The 15,712-nt window shown below is 51.3% G+C and overlaps 1 protein-coding gene across 4 annotated transcripts in view; it reads left to right on the top strand.

Moving 5' to 3' along the window:
• Nucleotides 1–15,712, top strand: part of Clstn1 (calsyntenin 1) — a 58,064-nt gene that overhangs the window by 33,043 nt on the left and 9,309 nt on the right. For 2 of the 4 annotated variants that reach the window (XM_060379051.1, XM_060379053.1), the window contains exons 3-10: nucleotides 6,847–6,876; nucleotides 7,940–8,135; nucleotides 9,787–9,995; nucleotides 11,938–12,087; nucleotides 12,196–12,381; nucleotides 13,575–13,823; nucleotides 14,146–14,267; nucleotides 15,163–15,325. In XM_060379051.1, the coding sequence (XP_060235034.1) occupies nucleotides 6,847–6,876; nucleotides 7,940–8,135; nucleotides 9,787–9,995; nucleotides 11,938–12,087; nucleotides 12,196–12,381; nucleotides 13,575–13,823; nucleotides 14,146–14,267; nucleotides 15,163–15,325 (1,305 nt within the window). The remainder of the gene's footprint in view (nucleotides 1–6,846; nucleotides 6,877–7,939; nucleotides 8,136–9,786; nucleotides 9,996–11,937; nucleotides 12,088–12,195; nucleotides 12,382–13,574; nucleotides 13,824–14,145; nucleotides 14,268–15,162; nucleotides 15,326–15,712) is intronic. The other 2 variants (XM_060379052.1, XM_060379054.1) reach the window with 1 other exon arrangement.

Below are 15,712 nucleotides of genomic sequence, written 5' to 3'. Positions count from 1 at the left end.
AATTTCGTGGGAAATATGTTTCTGTCTTTTTACATAAGTCCTTGTTACTCTGTCTCCACACATCCTTTAAATTAGCTTTTTATTAGGACAAGGCAGACATGGACACTTGCCCTGAGATTGTTTTCGCAGTGCTCCTGAGTCTGCTGTAGTATACGATTGGAGATGCTGTGAGGGAGCAGCAGCCCTCTCTCAGGCTGTCCTCACTGCTGGAAGTCACATGGCACGCTCTCACTGCTTGCCTTTCCCTGGTGGGGACACTGGTTCAGAGTGCTTCAGCGGATGACAGCAGTAATGCTGACCTTGTTCGTTTCTCTCCCTAGGACCCTAGCTAGATCGTTGCTTGGGATACACCAGGGCTCCATGATAGGTGGAGGGACAAAGGAGTTTGTCTGAGCTCACATGCGTCACTGAGTGTGTTGCCTTTGAGCCAGGCCATCTGGCTGTGGCTCTCCAGGATGTTACTTTTTTCCTTCTTTTCTTTACCTTTTTGTTTTCTGAGACAGGGTTTCTCTGTATAGCTCTGGCTGTCCTCGAACTCTGAGATCTGCCTGCCTCTGCCTCCCTGAGTGCTGGGATTAAAGGTGTTCTCCACCACGCCTGGCTGAGATGTTAACATTTCCAAGCTGGGAATACTCTGGGTTGTGTTCCCGGCTGTATGTGTCACTTGACACGTGGATGGTATCGAGTGTTTTGTCACTCATGCGGCCAGTGTGTTGTCAGTATCAGGTTCTTAGGGAACACGCAGCCAAGTCCAGACTTTTCTTCAGTGAGCTAAGTTGGTATGACGTAAGACAATGCACCCGGGAATTTGTTGAAGATACCTGGTGCAGGAGTTCATCTATGTAGATGATTCTCACATTGACGACTCACTCCCACTCCGGAAGATTTATTATTATTATTATTAATTTTTTTTAAAGATTTATTTATTTGAGTGCTCTATCTGCATGTACACCTGCAGGCCAGAAGAGGGCATCAGAGCCAGTATAAGTGGTTGTGAGCCACCATGTGGTTGCTGGGAATTGAACTCAGGACCGCTGGAAGAGCAGCCAGAGCTCTTACCCCTTAAGCCCCCTTATCAGCATCATCATTATTTTTTTTTTGATAATTTTATTTGCAGTGGTGTGGGGTCCCCTGGAACTGTTACAGACAGTTGTGAGCTGCCATGTGGGTGCTGCGGATTGAAGCCGGGTCCTCTGGAAGAGCACCTGTTGCTCTTAACCTCTCCCCAGCCAATAATAATAATAATAATAATAATAATAATAATAATAATAATAATAGTAATGTGTTTCTGGCTGTCCTCAAGTCTCCTCCTCCAGTCTTAAGTCCGTGAGTTCCCATGGCATTCCAACCTCTCAAGCTAGAATGGATTCTGTTGCTTACAGTTTCTGACACCCAAAGCTGGGATCAGTGACTTCCGTGAAGAGGGGAGGGACAGTTGGAGTGCGAGAGCAGGAGCCACCACGGCTTGGAGACTGAGGGCCAGTGTACCCTCCAGATAGGGAGGGGCCATGGGGAGGGCGGAGCCATCCTGAAACTGCACTTCCGCGCAAGTTTGGATCATGGGAAATCAAATCTAGACTCTTTTGGGTTTGTCCTTACCTGGCCGTTTTAGATAATTACCTGGCAGTTTTAGAGTAAAGTGAGAGGAGAGACAGGGAAAGAGGTAACTTTAGACGGATGTGAGTCGGTTCTGATCCGTCCTAGGCTGGCGTAGCCAATTCCCATGAGGAAAAGGGGATTTTGGGGTGCTTCCTTCTGCAAGGCAGATGTGTGGGGTGTGCACAGTGCAGGAGGGCCGGAGGAGACAGCATGTGGGGTCATGCTGCTGAGAGGGTCTTCCCTGAGGGTGTGAGGCCTGGGAAGCAAGACTGGGTTCGTAGTAGCTGAGGATAGAAATGCCGGTAACTTCTGTGAACTGTGCAGAACTGGAGGAAGGGTTGGGAAGCCACCGTCACCTGGAAGAACAAATAATTAAACCAGTGGCTCTCACCTCATGCAGCGTACATACGTCCCGCATATCAGATGTTTGCATCGTGATTCCTAGCAGTAGCAAAATGACAGTCATGAAGCAGCAGTGAATAATTTTCTGGTTGAGGGTCACCACAGCATGAGAAACTGTATTAAAGGGTCACAGCATTAGGAAGGCTGAAAGCCATGGAATAAATAAATGTGTGTGTGCGCGAGCTTGCATGAATGCATGTATGTGTAAGCTCCAGGAAGAGTGGAATATGAGCGAGTGACATAAATCCAGATTGGGGGAGGAAGATAATACGAGATTGTTGCTGTGCTTGATTAGTTGTGTTAGACAGAGACGCTGAAGTGTTGAGGGTGAAGCCATGTCGTGCCTGGGGTTTGCTGTGAAATTCTCCATGCCTGACGATGGTGAGGGTCAGTGACATAAGCCAGACCACGCGCACATGCACACCACTTACAGAGTGGGACACCCACACACACCCCAGGCCATAGTTCTGTAAAAGGCCCCATTGGCCAAAGCCAGAGTCCTACCGCACACTCAGTTCTGCTTCTCCCGGTCGGTTACAAGGCCTGCTTCCCCGAATGTCCTCCGTCGGTTACAAGGCCTGCTTCCCCGAATGTCCTCAGTCAGTTACAAGGCCTGCTTCCCCGAATGTCCTCCGTCAGTTACAAGGCCTGCTTCCCCGAATGTCCTCCGTCAGTTACAAGGCCTGCTTCCCCGAATGTCCTCCGTCAGTTACAAGGCCTGCTTCCCCGAATGTCCTCAGTCAGTTACAAGGCCTGCTTCCCCGAATGTCCTCCGTCGGTTACAAGGCCTGCTTCCCCGAATGTCCTCAGTCGGTTACAAGGCCTGCTTCCCCGAATGTCCTCCGTCAGTTACAAGGCCTGCTTCCCCGAATGTCCTCCATCAGTTACAAGGCCTGCTTCCCCGAATGTCCTCAGTCAGTTACAGGGCCTGCTTCTTAGTTGTCCTGTCGGTTATAAGGCCTGCTTCCCCGAATGTCCTCAGTCAGTTACAAGGCCTGCTTCCCAGTTGTCCTGTCGGTTATAAGGCCTGCTTCCCCGAATGTCCTCAGTCGGTTACAAGGGCTGCTTCCCCGAATGTCCTCAGTCAGTTACAAGGCCTGCTTCCCCGAATGTCCTCAGTGTTTCTGCTGACACGGCCGTCACGAGGTTGCCTCACCTGCCTTTCACCTCCTGTGCTGCAGTGGCCCTAGCCACCCCCTTGCCCCAGCCTTGTGTCCATCACATGGCTCCTGCAGCTGCTGCTGTGGCTGGATGAGCAGATGATGCATGCTGGCTTCCTCTGCTGAAGCCCCAGAAACCCGGGTCCGCCCCAGGGTAAATTTCCTGCCCCTCTGTACCAACCACTGCTGGCTGGGGCGGCTTTTAGGTCTTCATGGGCCAAGGACCCAGGCGGACTAGTTCTTCATAAGCCCCAGCTTACTGCAAGCACAGGAGCCTGTTGGTGGAGGGTCAGGGTAGCCAGCTGCAGGCTTCTGCGGGCATCTGTGGGCAAGACCGGTCCATACTGCCGCTGCTCTCGCCATAAATGAGCAGAGCGGTCTTGAGGAGGAAGTTCCGCTTGGGGACTTTGCCTTTGAGGTGCTCTTATGAGCTAACCCACCACCCATGGTGTCACAGAACGCGCTCATGTTTAAAGCTAAAGCACGGTGCCCAAGCTCCAGCCAGACCTCCCCTCCCTAGTCTTTCCAGTCGGTACGAGGCCACCTCAGGCTCAGTTCCTCGGTTGCCCTCCGACCACATTTGCCTCACCTCCCAAGTCTACAGCCGACCTCATCTGAAATACCTCCTGGGGGGCTGGAGAGACGGCCCAGCGTGAGAGCATCTGCTTCTCTTGCGGAGAACCTGGGTTACGGTCCCAGCACCCACGTGGCTGCCAACCTCCTATAACTCCAGTTCTGGGGGTCCTACTCCCTCTTCCGACCTCCACAGGTACTGCACACGCATAGCACATAAACTCATCTGAGCCAATACACATGCACAAAAATAAAGTTAGAAAACAAAGCAAAAGCAACCTCTTGACCATGAACTTGATCACTTCTTGCTGGTCTGGTCCCCGGCATCTGCTGCTGGGGTGACCAGGTGACCGTGTTTGCCCAGATAGACTTGTTTTAGCGAAGGGTCCTTTAGCACTGCAGCCCCATTTGCCCAGCCATCTGCTGTTTTCTTCTGTCTTGATGGAAATTCTTGCCTCAGCCTGAGAGGATGACACAGTATTGCTACCGTAGAGGCTGAGGGAATAGGCTTGAATGAGCCTGGGAGTTCAAGACCAGCTTAGGCAGTAGTTAAGCCCTGACTCAGAAAAAAAAAAAATTTTGTTTTTTAACCTTTGCTTGACTATCGAGTATCACCTCCTCCTGTCTGAATGTGCAGCATCTGTGGCAGCGCTCACGTTTTCGTGCCAGGGCCCTGGTCTGTGCTCCCTGCACGCCCAGGCCTTGCCAGCCACACACAGCCACTGTCAGGAATACAAGCTCACGTGAGTACGGAGCTGCCTCCCTTGCCCTGAGCTCTGCAGAAAAGTGAACTCCAGTCAGAAACTGGGAAGTTCACATTGAAGTAAAGCTTGGCCCCTGGGACTGTTTCACAACCTTCTTCGTAGCAGTGCAGAGATGGCTAAGTGCACACACGGTTCCCAGACCTCTGCTGGGCGGCACACAACCACCTGTACCCCAGCTCCCACAGGTGTCTGGTGTCTCTGGCCCCCGTAGCACCGTTACTCACGTGTGTGTACTCTACACATAATTAAAAGTAATGAAAATACACCTTTATAGAAATAATACTGACAATCAAAGTATCTTCATAACACGGTCTATCAGCACGTCCTGGAATGCTGTTTGGCTTCACGGGCCACCGAGCAGTTCTAACTCAGGGCTGTGTCTCTCCAGGAGGGATCCTTAAAGACCTCTCGGGGAAGGTGCTAGGGCCTGTAGTCCGTAGGGTCTCTTGCAGTGGTGTGACTTGACAGTGGACTTAGCCATCACCATGAGCAGACAGCCGGGACCCACACAGCCAGGCTTTTTGGAGTCCAGTGGAACATTGCTTATGAAGACTGATGGTTGACTTTTAGTATCTTTTTCCTCATGCTGTGAAAGACAGAGTAACAACCATCCAGATGTGGTGGGGCCACCCCCAGGAGCCAGGAGCTGGGGATCCTGGGCTGGCCTGGGCTTCAGAGTACATTCCAGGCTATCCCAGGGCTCATAGGGAGAGCCTGTCTCAGTTTGGTGAAATACTTTCAGAAAGCTAAAAACCGTTCTTTTAGTACATGGGCCTTTTAAGAAGAGGGGCTGCCTGAATCTGGCCCAGACCCCATGGTCTTCAGAGCCTGGCCCCTCAGCAGCCATGCTGGAGAAGCAGCTGTGATGGTGTTCCGGGTCTGCGGTCTCCATGCGGTGTCGCCAGCCTTGCGTGGCTGCCACCCGCTCAGACTGTGACCGTGTGGCTGAGGCACTAACGGCTTAATGCCATTCCGCTTTAACGAGGGTTTGGGTTTGTATTTGAACAGCCCCCTGTGGCCGGCTTCTCCTGGGTTGGGCGGCACTCACCTACACAAGTCTCATGCTGCAGGAAACATGGATAGAAATGCTTCCTGCCGCATTGTTCAGGTCCCTACGCAGGCAGCGAAAGGCCTGAAATTGCTTGGGTCCCTACACAGGCAGCGAAAGGCCTGAAATTGTGCCTAATGCAGAACGGAAAGTGGTTTCAGCCACAGTGAATGTTTAAGTGTTTTCTCTACGCCAAGCGAGGCTTTAAGCACTTACACTTCACTCCCCACTAGGCAGTCCAGAAAATGAGTAAGCCGCAGTCTCATATGTCAGTGGGGACAAGTGAGCTTTAGATCATGACGCTGCGTGAGAGTCAAAGCACAAAAACCGTGCTAATACTTTAAAACCTTAAAGATAGGGCTGGAGAGATGGCTCAGACGTTAAGAGCACTGGCTGTTCTTCCAGAGGTCATGAGTTCAATTCCCAGCAACCACATGGTGGCTCACAACCATTTATAATGAGATCTGGTGCCCTCTTCTGGCATGCAGGTCTACATAGAGATAAAACATTGTAAATAAATAAAATCTTAAAAAAAAAAAAAACCTTAAAGCTAAACAAAATGAAGCAGCATTCCCCCCCCACCCCGGGAAAATGCATTGTAAAGCCGCCTAGAAGTTGGGGAACATGTGTAATGCTGCAGTCCCAGAAGTGACATCTTCTCTATGCTAGGCACGGGGTGGCCAGCTGGGTCGGCGCTGACGAGGTGACATCGAGCCAACAGCGGTCATCACCGATGGCTGGGACCCAGCTTCCCCAGGAGGCATGTCTGCTCGGGTCCCTGATACACACAGTGTATCAGTGGGAACAAAGTTAAATCCTGCAGCTTCAGCTTTGTTTCCCCAGTAAATCTAATGAGGACTTGACTCTAGATAGAGAACTCAGCTTAAAAAGAAGAACATAGTTCAGTCGTGGTGGCACACACCTTTTAATCCCTGTTCTCAGGAGGCAGAGGCAGGTGGATCTCTGTGAGTTCCAGGCCAAAAACAAACACTTAGATTGACCTATTAATTGCCATCAAAGGAAAAGCCCCGGTGGCAGCTGTGGGTGTTGGGAAACCTCAACAGCATGGCATCAGTGTTTCCTCCCAGAGTGTGTTCAATGGCAGAGTGACGTAATAGCTTACGGTGAGTAGGTGGCAGGGGTGGGAGGACCGTGGAGCAGTTCTGGCAGGGCCTCCTGAGTGCGCTAAGGACGTGTCACACTTTTCTAAGTAATGTGTTGCATCTTTGACTGTTTCCTTGTTGTTCCGTCTTCACTCTTTCCTGAATTACTGACATGGGTTTATCTTTTCTCCCTTTAGAGAGTTTTGAGGTGACAGTCACCAAAGAAGGTGATGAAGGGTTCTTTGTCTCCCTCTTATGAATATTAACCCACTAACTTGTTCATAAAATTGGGAATCAGCCATTAAACAGAAGCAACTGCCATGCCGCCCCCTATTTATGCTCCTAGTTTGTTTTTGGTTTTTTGTTTTTGTTTTTTTTTAAGTGTATTTATGGAAATTGTTTGTAACCGGACCCTTGGCTAGAAATATCTGGAACTCAGACATCCATTTGAAGCTGGGCTCAGGACCGAGTGTTCTGTTTACTTGGGCTTGCTCAGCACCATTTTTCTGGACTTGTGGAAGAGTGTGGTCTTATTTTTATGTGAAATACATTTCGTAGCTTCATGTGTGCGATCAGGACACTAAACTTGTTCTGCGCCCGGCCCCGCTTGGAGCCTTGGCTCTCTAACTAGGACAGTTCCACTGTAGCTGAGTTCCCAGGCTGGCGTCCCTCTTAGGTTTGGTAGGGTGGAGCCCAGAACCGAGGAAGCCTACAGACCCCTCCCTGTGACGGTGTTGACAGCCGTTGAAATGGATGCCTGAAAACTTGGTATTTCTACTGCTCTTCTCTAGCTGTTTTGATTCCCTAATTTTAGCCAGGCTCATTGCACAGGAAGACTTGATTCTTTTTTTCCTTGACAGAATATCTGTAATTATGATGCCGACCCACATGCCGCACTTCTCCTCTCAACGCTTAACTGTGCATTTTATCCTCTCTCTGGTCCAAACCCAAAGAGCTGCCCAGTGCTTGGGCGGCCTGGACAGCCTGGCCTTGGCTGTTGCTATGAGACTCCTTTGCCTTCGAGCCATCCTGTGGAATGCCTGTCTCTGTTCTCTCTCTCGTGTCCCTGCATGAATGGATGCAAAGTAAACCAGTTGCTTGGAAAGCCAGAGTCGCTTCTAATACAGCCCCAGAACTCACCCGCGTTAAAGCACAGTGCCCTCGCTTTGTCCACAGACCCTCCAACCCCTGGCTGCTCAGTTGTTGTCGTCTATTTTCTCGGGGGGCGGAGGGCAGCGCGCAGAAGGTCCACGCGGCAGGCACCCTAATCCGTTCTGCTTTACTCCCCAGGTGAGATTTGTGGCTTTAAAATTCACGGGCAGAATGTCCCCTTTGATGCCGTGGTAGTGGATAAGTCCACGGGTGAGGGAGTAATCCGCTCAAAAGAGAAACTGGACTGCGAACTGCAGAAAGACTACACGTTCACCATCCAGGCCTATGACTGCGGGAAGGGGCCGGACGGCACAGGCGTGAAAAAATCTCACAAGTAAGTGGTCTGGACTGAGCACAGAGAGCCTGCCCAGGAGCTGAGGGTGCAGCCGGGAGTGACAGTCAGGATCTGGGCCCCGGCTCCCCAGAGAGGCGGAGGAGTGCTGCAGGGTCATAGGCTGTAAGGTCTTTGAGGGTGGGACTCCAGCCTGGGAGTTTCTGTGTCCAGCCTCTGGGAAGAGCCTGAGGGAAGCAGGTTTGGAAAAAGGAATGAATGGTTTTAGCCCTCTGAGGTACAGAAACTAAAGCCCCACTGGGAACAGCGTCATGTGCCTATCACCAAGGTGCTGGGAAGGCTGAGGTAGGAGGATCACAAAGTTGAGGACAGCCTGGGTGACATAGCAAGACCCTGTCTTTGGGGGAGGGGGTGGGGTCAGGTACACACACACACACACACACACACACACTCACTCACACACAGACAGGGCCTTCTTCCTGAGGAGGAGGATTTGGTCATTCTTACCATTTCCTTGTAAACCCTGACCCCACGAGCCAGCGTGCTCGTGAAGGAAGCACACAGGCTTCCTCAGTCCTGTGTGGAGGTGTGGAGACTGCACGCCTTCTGCCAGCTGAGAGCTTCGCTCCACAGAAGAGACAGATTCAGACTCTAGACTTTTCTCGCTAGCCCCTCAGCGCCACGCAGATTTTCCGTGGCTGGGCCCTGGGTCCCTCAATGTGTTGCAAAGGAAAAAGGGATGTGTGGGCGCCATGCTGTCACAGGACGTGGTTAGGGCACTCCTAGTAGATGGGCCTGGATTGGGGCACTCCGTGAACAGTGGGGCGTGATAACTAGTGAGTAATTTCTCATCTTTTCACAGTGACATTTTATTTGTTTGAGAAGATTTTGTGTGTGTGCTAGGGACGGAACCCGGGCCTTGTGCGTGTTAAACACTTTGCTGTGGATCTGTTCTCCCCAAACTTTATATTTTGGCCAAAAAAGCCTAGTCAGTAGGTCGCCCTCGAAGGCTGTCATTTGGAGGCTGGTTAGGTGGTACCCAGCTATGGACCTGGACAGGGGCAGCGAGGGTCCCCTCTGCGCCTCGTGTGTGGCTCTCCCTGCACCTGGAGCTGCCCCCCGCATGGGCTAGTGCAGCCAGCAGCTTGCCCGAGATCCCGCTTCAGCCTCTGAGCTCTAGGATCACAGATGAGCCTCCCCCCCAGGGCTCACATTTCTGTGGGTGCTGGGGCTCAGAGCTCCTGCCTTCACGCTTGTGTGACAGCGCCTCATCCGCTGAGCCACTGCTCCCCCTCAAGATTTGCCACAGCTCGTATTGTGGAACCGTTTGGTGTAGTGGAAACTTTTCTCTATCTCACCCCTTCCGTTGGCTGAACTTCTTCTCTGTAATCACGTATCTTAACTCTATGACCAGAGAGGAAGTACCAGTTTGATGCCTTTACCTGCTCCCACTTTGAAAGAAGATCCCGTCTCCTTAGTTACGTCACTAAGTCAGCTGCCTTAATTTTAGCCCAGGTCCTGATTTTAACTTCCCGTGTCCATTTCAAACTAAGAGGAACGTACTTTGATTTATATTTCAGCTTCCTTGTGGGAAGCTCATGAAACAGTATCAGGAAATTGAGAAATAGGCAGAATTGTTGCCTGTTTGGTAAAAGGCAGAGCGGCCCCCACAGCAGCTTTCCCCCTTGTCTAGAGCAACCGTGCACATCCAGGTGAATGACGTCAATGAGTACGCGCCCGTGTTCAAGGAGAAGTCGTACAAGGCGTCGGTGGTGGAGGGGAAGCAGCACAGCAGCGTCCTCAGGGTGGAGGCCGTGGACGCAGACTGCTCCCCTCAGTTCAGCCAGATCTGCAGCTACCAGATTCTCACCCCAGACGTGCCGTTCACTGTGGACAAAGATGGTGAGGACCGAGGGCCTGAGGTCCCTGAGTGGGGGTGGCCTCCTGCGGCCTGCCCCTTCCGGTGAGGTCAGCTGCTAACGTGGGCTTCCCAGCGCTGGCAGAGCGTTAGCGAGCTTGCAGGCTGCCTTTAAAGAATTATTATTATTGTTGTTGTTTGAGACAAGGTTTCTCTGTGTAGCCCTGGCTGTCCTGAGCTCACCCTGTAGACCAGGCTGGCGTCAGACTCACAGAGATCCACCTGCCTCCGCCTCTCAAGTGCTGGGATTAAAGCGTGCGCTGCCTCTACTGCAGCCACCCAGCTAAAGAGTTATTTTTAATTACATGTCGCTGTGTGGGTGTTGCACGTGAGCATAAATGCATATGGAGGCCAGAGGCATTGGCCAAAGCTCCAGTTGTAAGCCGCTTGCTGTGTGTGCTGGGAATGGGTCCTCTGGAAGGGCAGTGTGTGCTCTTAGCTGCTGGGCCACCTCTCCAGCTCGCATTCATTTAGTTTTGAGTCAGACTCTTCCTGTGTAGCCTAGGCTGGCCTCACATTTGTTATCCTCCTGCCTCAGACTCCTAATTGCTGGGACTGTAGCTAAGGTGAGGATTTATATCATAGGACTTTGCCAGGACCTTTATTCCTGAGTGATTGACAGAGGTAACACAAGAGCTAACTTCTTGATGGTAATGCAGTGTCTCTGTTACAAGTTAATTGGCAGGGTGCTGGAGAGAGGGCTCGCTGGTTAAGAGCACTGTCTGTTCTTCCAGAGGTCCTAAGTTCAATTCCCAAGAACCACATGGTGGTTCACAACCATCCGTAATGTGGTCTGATACCCTCTTCTGGCATATAGGTGTACATGCAAGTAGAACACTCTTACATAAAATAAATAAATCTTTTTAAAAAGGTTAATTCATACTGTGGTGTTTGATAGGATTGTGGGTATCTGAGACTTTGTAGGGTCTGGAGAGATGGCTGCATGGTTGATAGCACTTTCTTCTAGGTCCAGAGGAATCCAACACTCTCTTCTGGCATCTAAGGTCACCAGACACATACGTAGTTATATATACAGGCATGCAGGCACTCACACATATGCAAAAAAAAAAAAAAAAAAAAAAAAAAAAAAGCATCTGTACCATCTAAACAAAAAGCCCTGGCTAGCCTGGAACTCAGTGCAGTGAGAGTGTGAAAATCTTTTAGAAGAAGTATCTTCTTTAATGAAGCTTTGCCTCACTGTTAGTATTTACATTTTATCATTTTTTTATTATTACATGCAAAGTATTAAATGTTAATATAAAATCCAGGCCGTCAAGGTGGCTCAGGTGAAACCTGACTACCTGATTCCAACTCCCAAAGCCACGGTGTGAGGGGAGAGCCAGCCCCTGAAAGTTAGCCTTTGACATCCACACATCCGAGAAAGCACGGGTGCACCCACACAAGCCCCCGTGTGTACCACCCACACACCAAATGAAGTGTTTTAAAAAGCTGGGTATAAGCTGGGCGCAGTGGCACACTCCTGTGAGACCAGCACTCAGGGAGGCAGAAGCAGGTAGATCTCTGAGTTCAAGGCCAGCCTGGCCTGCAAGGTGAGTCCAGGACAGCAAAGGCCACACAGAGAAACCTTGTCTTGCAAAAACAAAACCAAACAGAGCTGGGTGTACTGGTACGTGCCCTTAATTCCAGCTTGAGAGGCAGAGGTAGACAGAGCTCCGTGAGTTCCAGGACAGCCAGAGCTACAGTAAGACCATACGCAAAAAACAAGAAATGTTAATACAAGGATAGCAGAGGACTGGCGGCTGTAAGATTCGAACCATCCTTGAACACTGGAGATGGATTCAATGTGTTCTCCAGCCCCGGCAGGACGGAGAAGTGCTGTGATTTCAGGATGGAGTTTATTTCAGGCTGTGTCGGTCCCCTACGGCACAAGTAAAGATGGTTCTCGTTGCTCCCCTGCTCTGCCAGGTTACATTAAAAACACAGAGAAGCTGAACTACGGCAAGGAGCATCAGTACAAGCTCACAGTCACGGCCTACGACTGCGGGAAGAAGAGAGCCACTGAAGACGTCCTCGTGAAGATCAGCGTGAAGCCCACCTGCAGCCCTGGCTGGCAAGGTGAGCCGTGCTCTCTCCAGCTCCCCACCCATTCTGAAATGTACACACCATGAAAACAGAGGTGTGAGCTTTCTGTTTCTCTCCGCACCCACCCCTGGGCCAACACAGGCTGGAGCAGCAGGGTTGAATATGAGCCCGGCACGGGGGCTTTGGCTGTCTTCCCGAACATCCACTTGGAGACCTGTGATGAGCCCGTCGCCTCGGTGCAGGCCACGGTGGAGCTGGAGACCAGCCACATAGGGAAAGGCTGCGACCGAGACACCTACTCCGAGAAGGCCCTTCACCGGCTCTGCGGTAAGGAGGTCTGGCAGCCAGAGTGGGCAGTCTTCCAGGAAGGCTGGTTCCCTAGGACCTTAATCCCCCTGTGTTGGTCTGTGAAATGATGAGCAGAACAGACACGGTGTGCTGCCTTGCTGGGCGGTGTTCATTCAGGACGGGCATCTGCAAACCCTGTAGTGTCAGTTCAGAGTGGTACGTGTGTCTGAATTGATGAGCCCGTGGTTCCAAAAAAGTAACAAAGCTGGGCGTCGCCGAGGAAGGCTGACGCTCAAACAAAGGGCCAGGCTTAGATTGTGCTCTGTGACCCAGCACACAGGACACCTGAGCCCTGTGCCTGAGCTTCTGCCTGGGCCACACAGAGCACGCTGTTTGAAAGGCACCTGCTTTTCCTCCTGTGGGAGGCTCCAAGTTCAATCCCATCCGCAGGAGGACACACAGTTCACCCTGACGGCACATGCTCGCACTTGTAAAATCCTTTCTGTATTCTTTTTTTTAAAATTAGGTTTATTTATTCTACATGTGTGTTGCTTGTGTCTCGTGTAGTTCATGTGGAAGTCAGGGGACATACATACGTGTGTGTGTGTGTGTCTGTCTGTCTGTGTGGTACATTTGTGTTCATGTGAAGGTCAGAGGACATGGTATGGTAGTCAGTTTTCTCCTTCTGGCATCCGAGTTCTGGGGATTGAGCGCAGTTGTCCGTGTTGGTGGAGGTGTTTTCACGCGTGCCTCGCTGCCTCGCTGCCTCGCTGCCTCCCTCCCCTGTTCTTTGGCACAGTAACTCCAGTTGTAGACATTTATCCAAGATCAGAATCGCCACCCACGTAGCTGCTCCCTGAAGAGTGGTGTGTGGCTGGGAGGAATTTGGGACTGCCGGTCCGCCGGAGAGAGGCCTGAGTAGAGGGCACCGTGCTGTGCCAGTGGTGTGCAGACATAGACGCGGAAAAAGCCGCCGGTGCACAGAAAGCCAACATGAACAACGTGGGGGGCTAGCCAAAAATCCACTTGTAGATCAGGTAGGCTTTGAACTTGGCAATCCTCCTGCCTCTGCCTCCTAAGTGCAGGGATTACTGACGTGTTTACATTTTTATTATGAAAAAAAAAATCCCTTATTTTTCAGGAAGAGCAAAGTCAGGCCAGCAAGCATTCTAATCCTCAGCTGAGAGCCACCAGGCCCTCCCTGGAACTGACACTCCTGTTACTGGTTCTAGGGGCGGCTGCTGGCACCGCGGAGCTGCTCCCTTCCCCCAGTAGCTCCTTGAACTGGACTGCTGGCCTCCCCACCGACAACGGCCATGACAGCGACCAGGTCTTCGAGTTCAATGGCACGCAGGCAGTGAGGATCCCAGACGGCGTTGTGTCCCTTGACCCTAAAGAGCCTTTTACAATCTCTGTGTGGATGCGTCATGGGCCTTTTGGCCGAAAGAAGGAGACGATTCTGTGCAGTTCAGACAAGACAGGTTCGTTGTGTCCCTGGACTGCTAGTGTCCTTCAGAGCCCCTCACAGGGACTAGTTCTCCTCTACTGCTCACTATTTCATGCTGTGGACATTTTGTCCTCTAGAGAGGCGGCACCAGCCTGGGAAATTTATTAGTTTTACTCAGTGGATTATCATGAGTTCCCAGGAAAACTCCTGTGTGTTTGTTTCTAAACCCTGTCTTGGCCTAGCTGGAGGGTTCATTTATGCAGATAAAGCACATCTTTAAATCCATTAAGGAAACAGACTTCACTATCCTCTCGGGCCTGAAGTTGGCAATTTACCCACAGACATTCTCTTTGCAGACATGAACCGACACCACTATTCGCTTTATGTCCACGGGTGCAGACTCATTTTCCTCCTCCGTCAGGACCCATCTGAAGAGAAGAAATACAGGCCTGCGGAGTTCCACTGGAAGTTGAACCAGGTGAGTAAACGGAAACCTGGCCATGCATCACCTCCGGGCTGTTGCAGCCGGAGGACATTGTGGTTGTGGTGCTCACAGGACAGCAAACCAGACCACTTAACTCCTTCCCTTCGCTTTTTCCTCTCCCATCTCTCATCTCCCATCTCCTCCCTCCTCCTCTCCCTCCCCTTTTCCTCCCCTCCTTTCTGACAGAGACTCATGTAGCCCAGGTTGGCCTCAGACTCACTGTGAAGCCAATGGTGACCTTGAATTTCTGTCTTCCTGCCTCTACTTCCCAACAGCCAGACACCACGGTGTGGTTTTCTGTGGTTCTGGGGTTTGATCCCAAGGCCTTCTGGGAGAGTCTCTACCTTCTGGGCCACACCTCAGCCTGTATGTGCCTACAGGGCAGCAGAGAACACATCCGTGCAGTGTCATTCGCCTTTCCCTGAGATCGGTGATACTTACTGTTTTGGTCCAAAAATGAATGACTAGTACTCAGGGGCAGGAGCAGGTGGATGGCTGAGTCCCAGTCCAGATCCAGGACAGTCAGGGCGACGTAGTGAAACCCTGCCTCACAAAAGGGGAAAGGGGGGATGGCTAGTTGACAGTCTGACCCAGGAGGTACATGTCCATCTACTCTGAGTGAAACTGTGCTGCCATGCCAACAGTGGGGAAGTGCAGCCCCTTGTTATGGCCTGCGGTGATAATGCTGGTCTGAGATGCTGGAGAGATGGTGAGATTTTCCTACCCCTTTCCGGCCACATGTTTGCGGGATACTTTCTTGTTGGGTATTTTAAAATCCTTTTCTTTTTAGGAAGTCGTTTCTTGTGCATGACTCATTCTCCACGTCCTGCTGGTGCTCGGGGCTCTTTGGTTGAGCAGCTGGTGACGTGTCTTCCTTTGCCTTGGCTAGGTCTGTGATGAGGACTGGCACCACTTTGTCCTCAATGTGGAATTCCCAAGCGTGACTCTGTATGTGGACGGTGTTTCTCATGAGCCCTTCTCTGTGACGGAGGACTACCCGCTTCATCCAGCCAAAATAGAGACTCAGCTAGTGGTTGGAGCTTGCTGGCAAGGTAACAGTCGCTGGGCTCCCGCCGCCCAGCCCGGGAATTAAATAACGTCTCCTCACTGTTTCAGCACTGTATCAGGGCTCAGAGTGGCTAATCTCTACCCACATGTCCTTTATCTGTGTGTAGCCTTTTAGGGGAGGCTACACAGATGTGTGTGGACAACAGCCTGCCATCACCTTTCCTGAGCCTGAGAGCAGTGACAGCGCAGAGGGAAACTAGCATACAAATCAGTCTGTGTATTTCATTGTATTTGTTTTGGTTTTCAGTTTTTCGAGAACAGGGTTTCTCTGTATATCCCTGGCTGTCCTGGACTTGCTTTGTAAACCACACTGGCCTTGAGCTCACAGAGATCCTCCTGCCTCTGCCTTCCGGGGTGCTGGGATTATAGTC

This window comes from Meriones unguiculatus, chromosome 3, assembly GCF_030254825.1.
Source record: "Meriones unguiculatus strain TT.TT164.6M chromosome 3, Bangor_MerUng_6.1, whole genome shotgun sequence".
Classification (NCBI taxonomy): Eukaryota; Metazoa; Chordata; class Mammalia; order Rodentia; family Muridae; genus Meriones; species Meriones unguiculatus.
The sequence above is the reverse complement of the archived record's forward strand: the minus strand, read 5'-3'. Positions and strand labels throughout refer to the sequence as shown.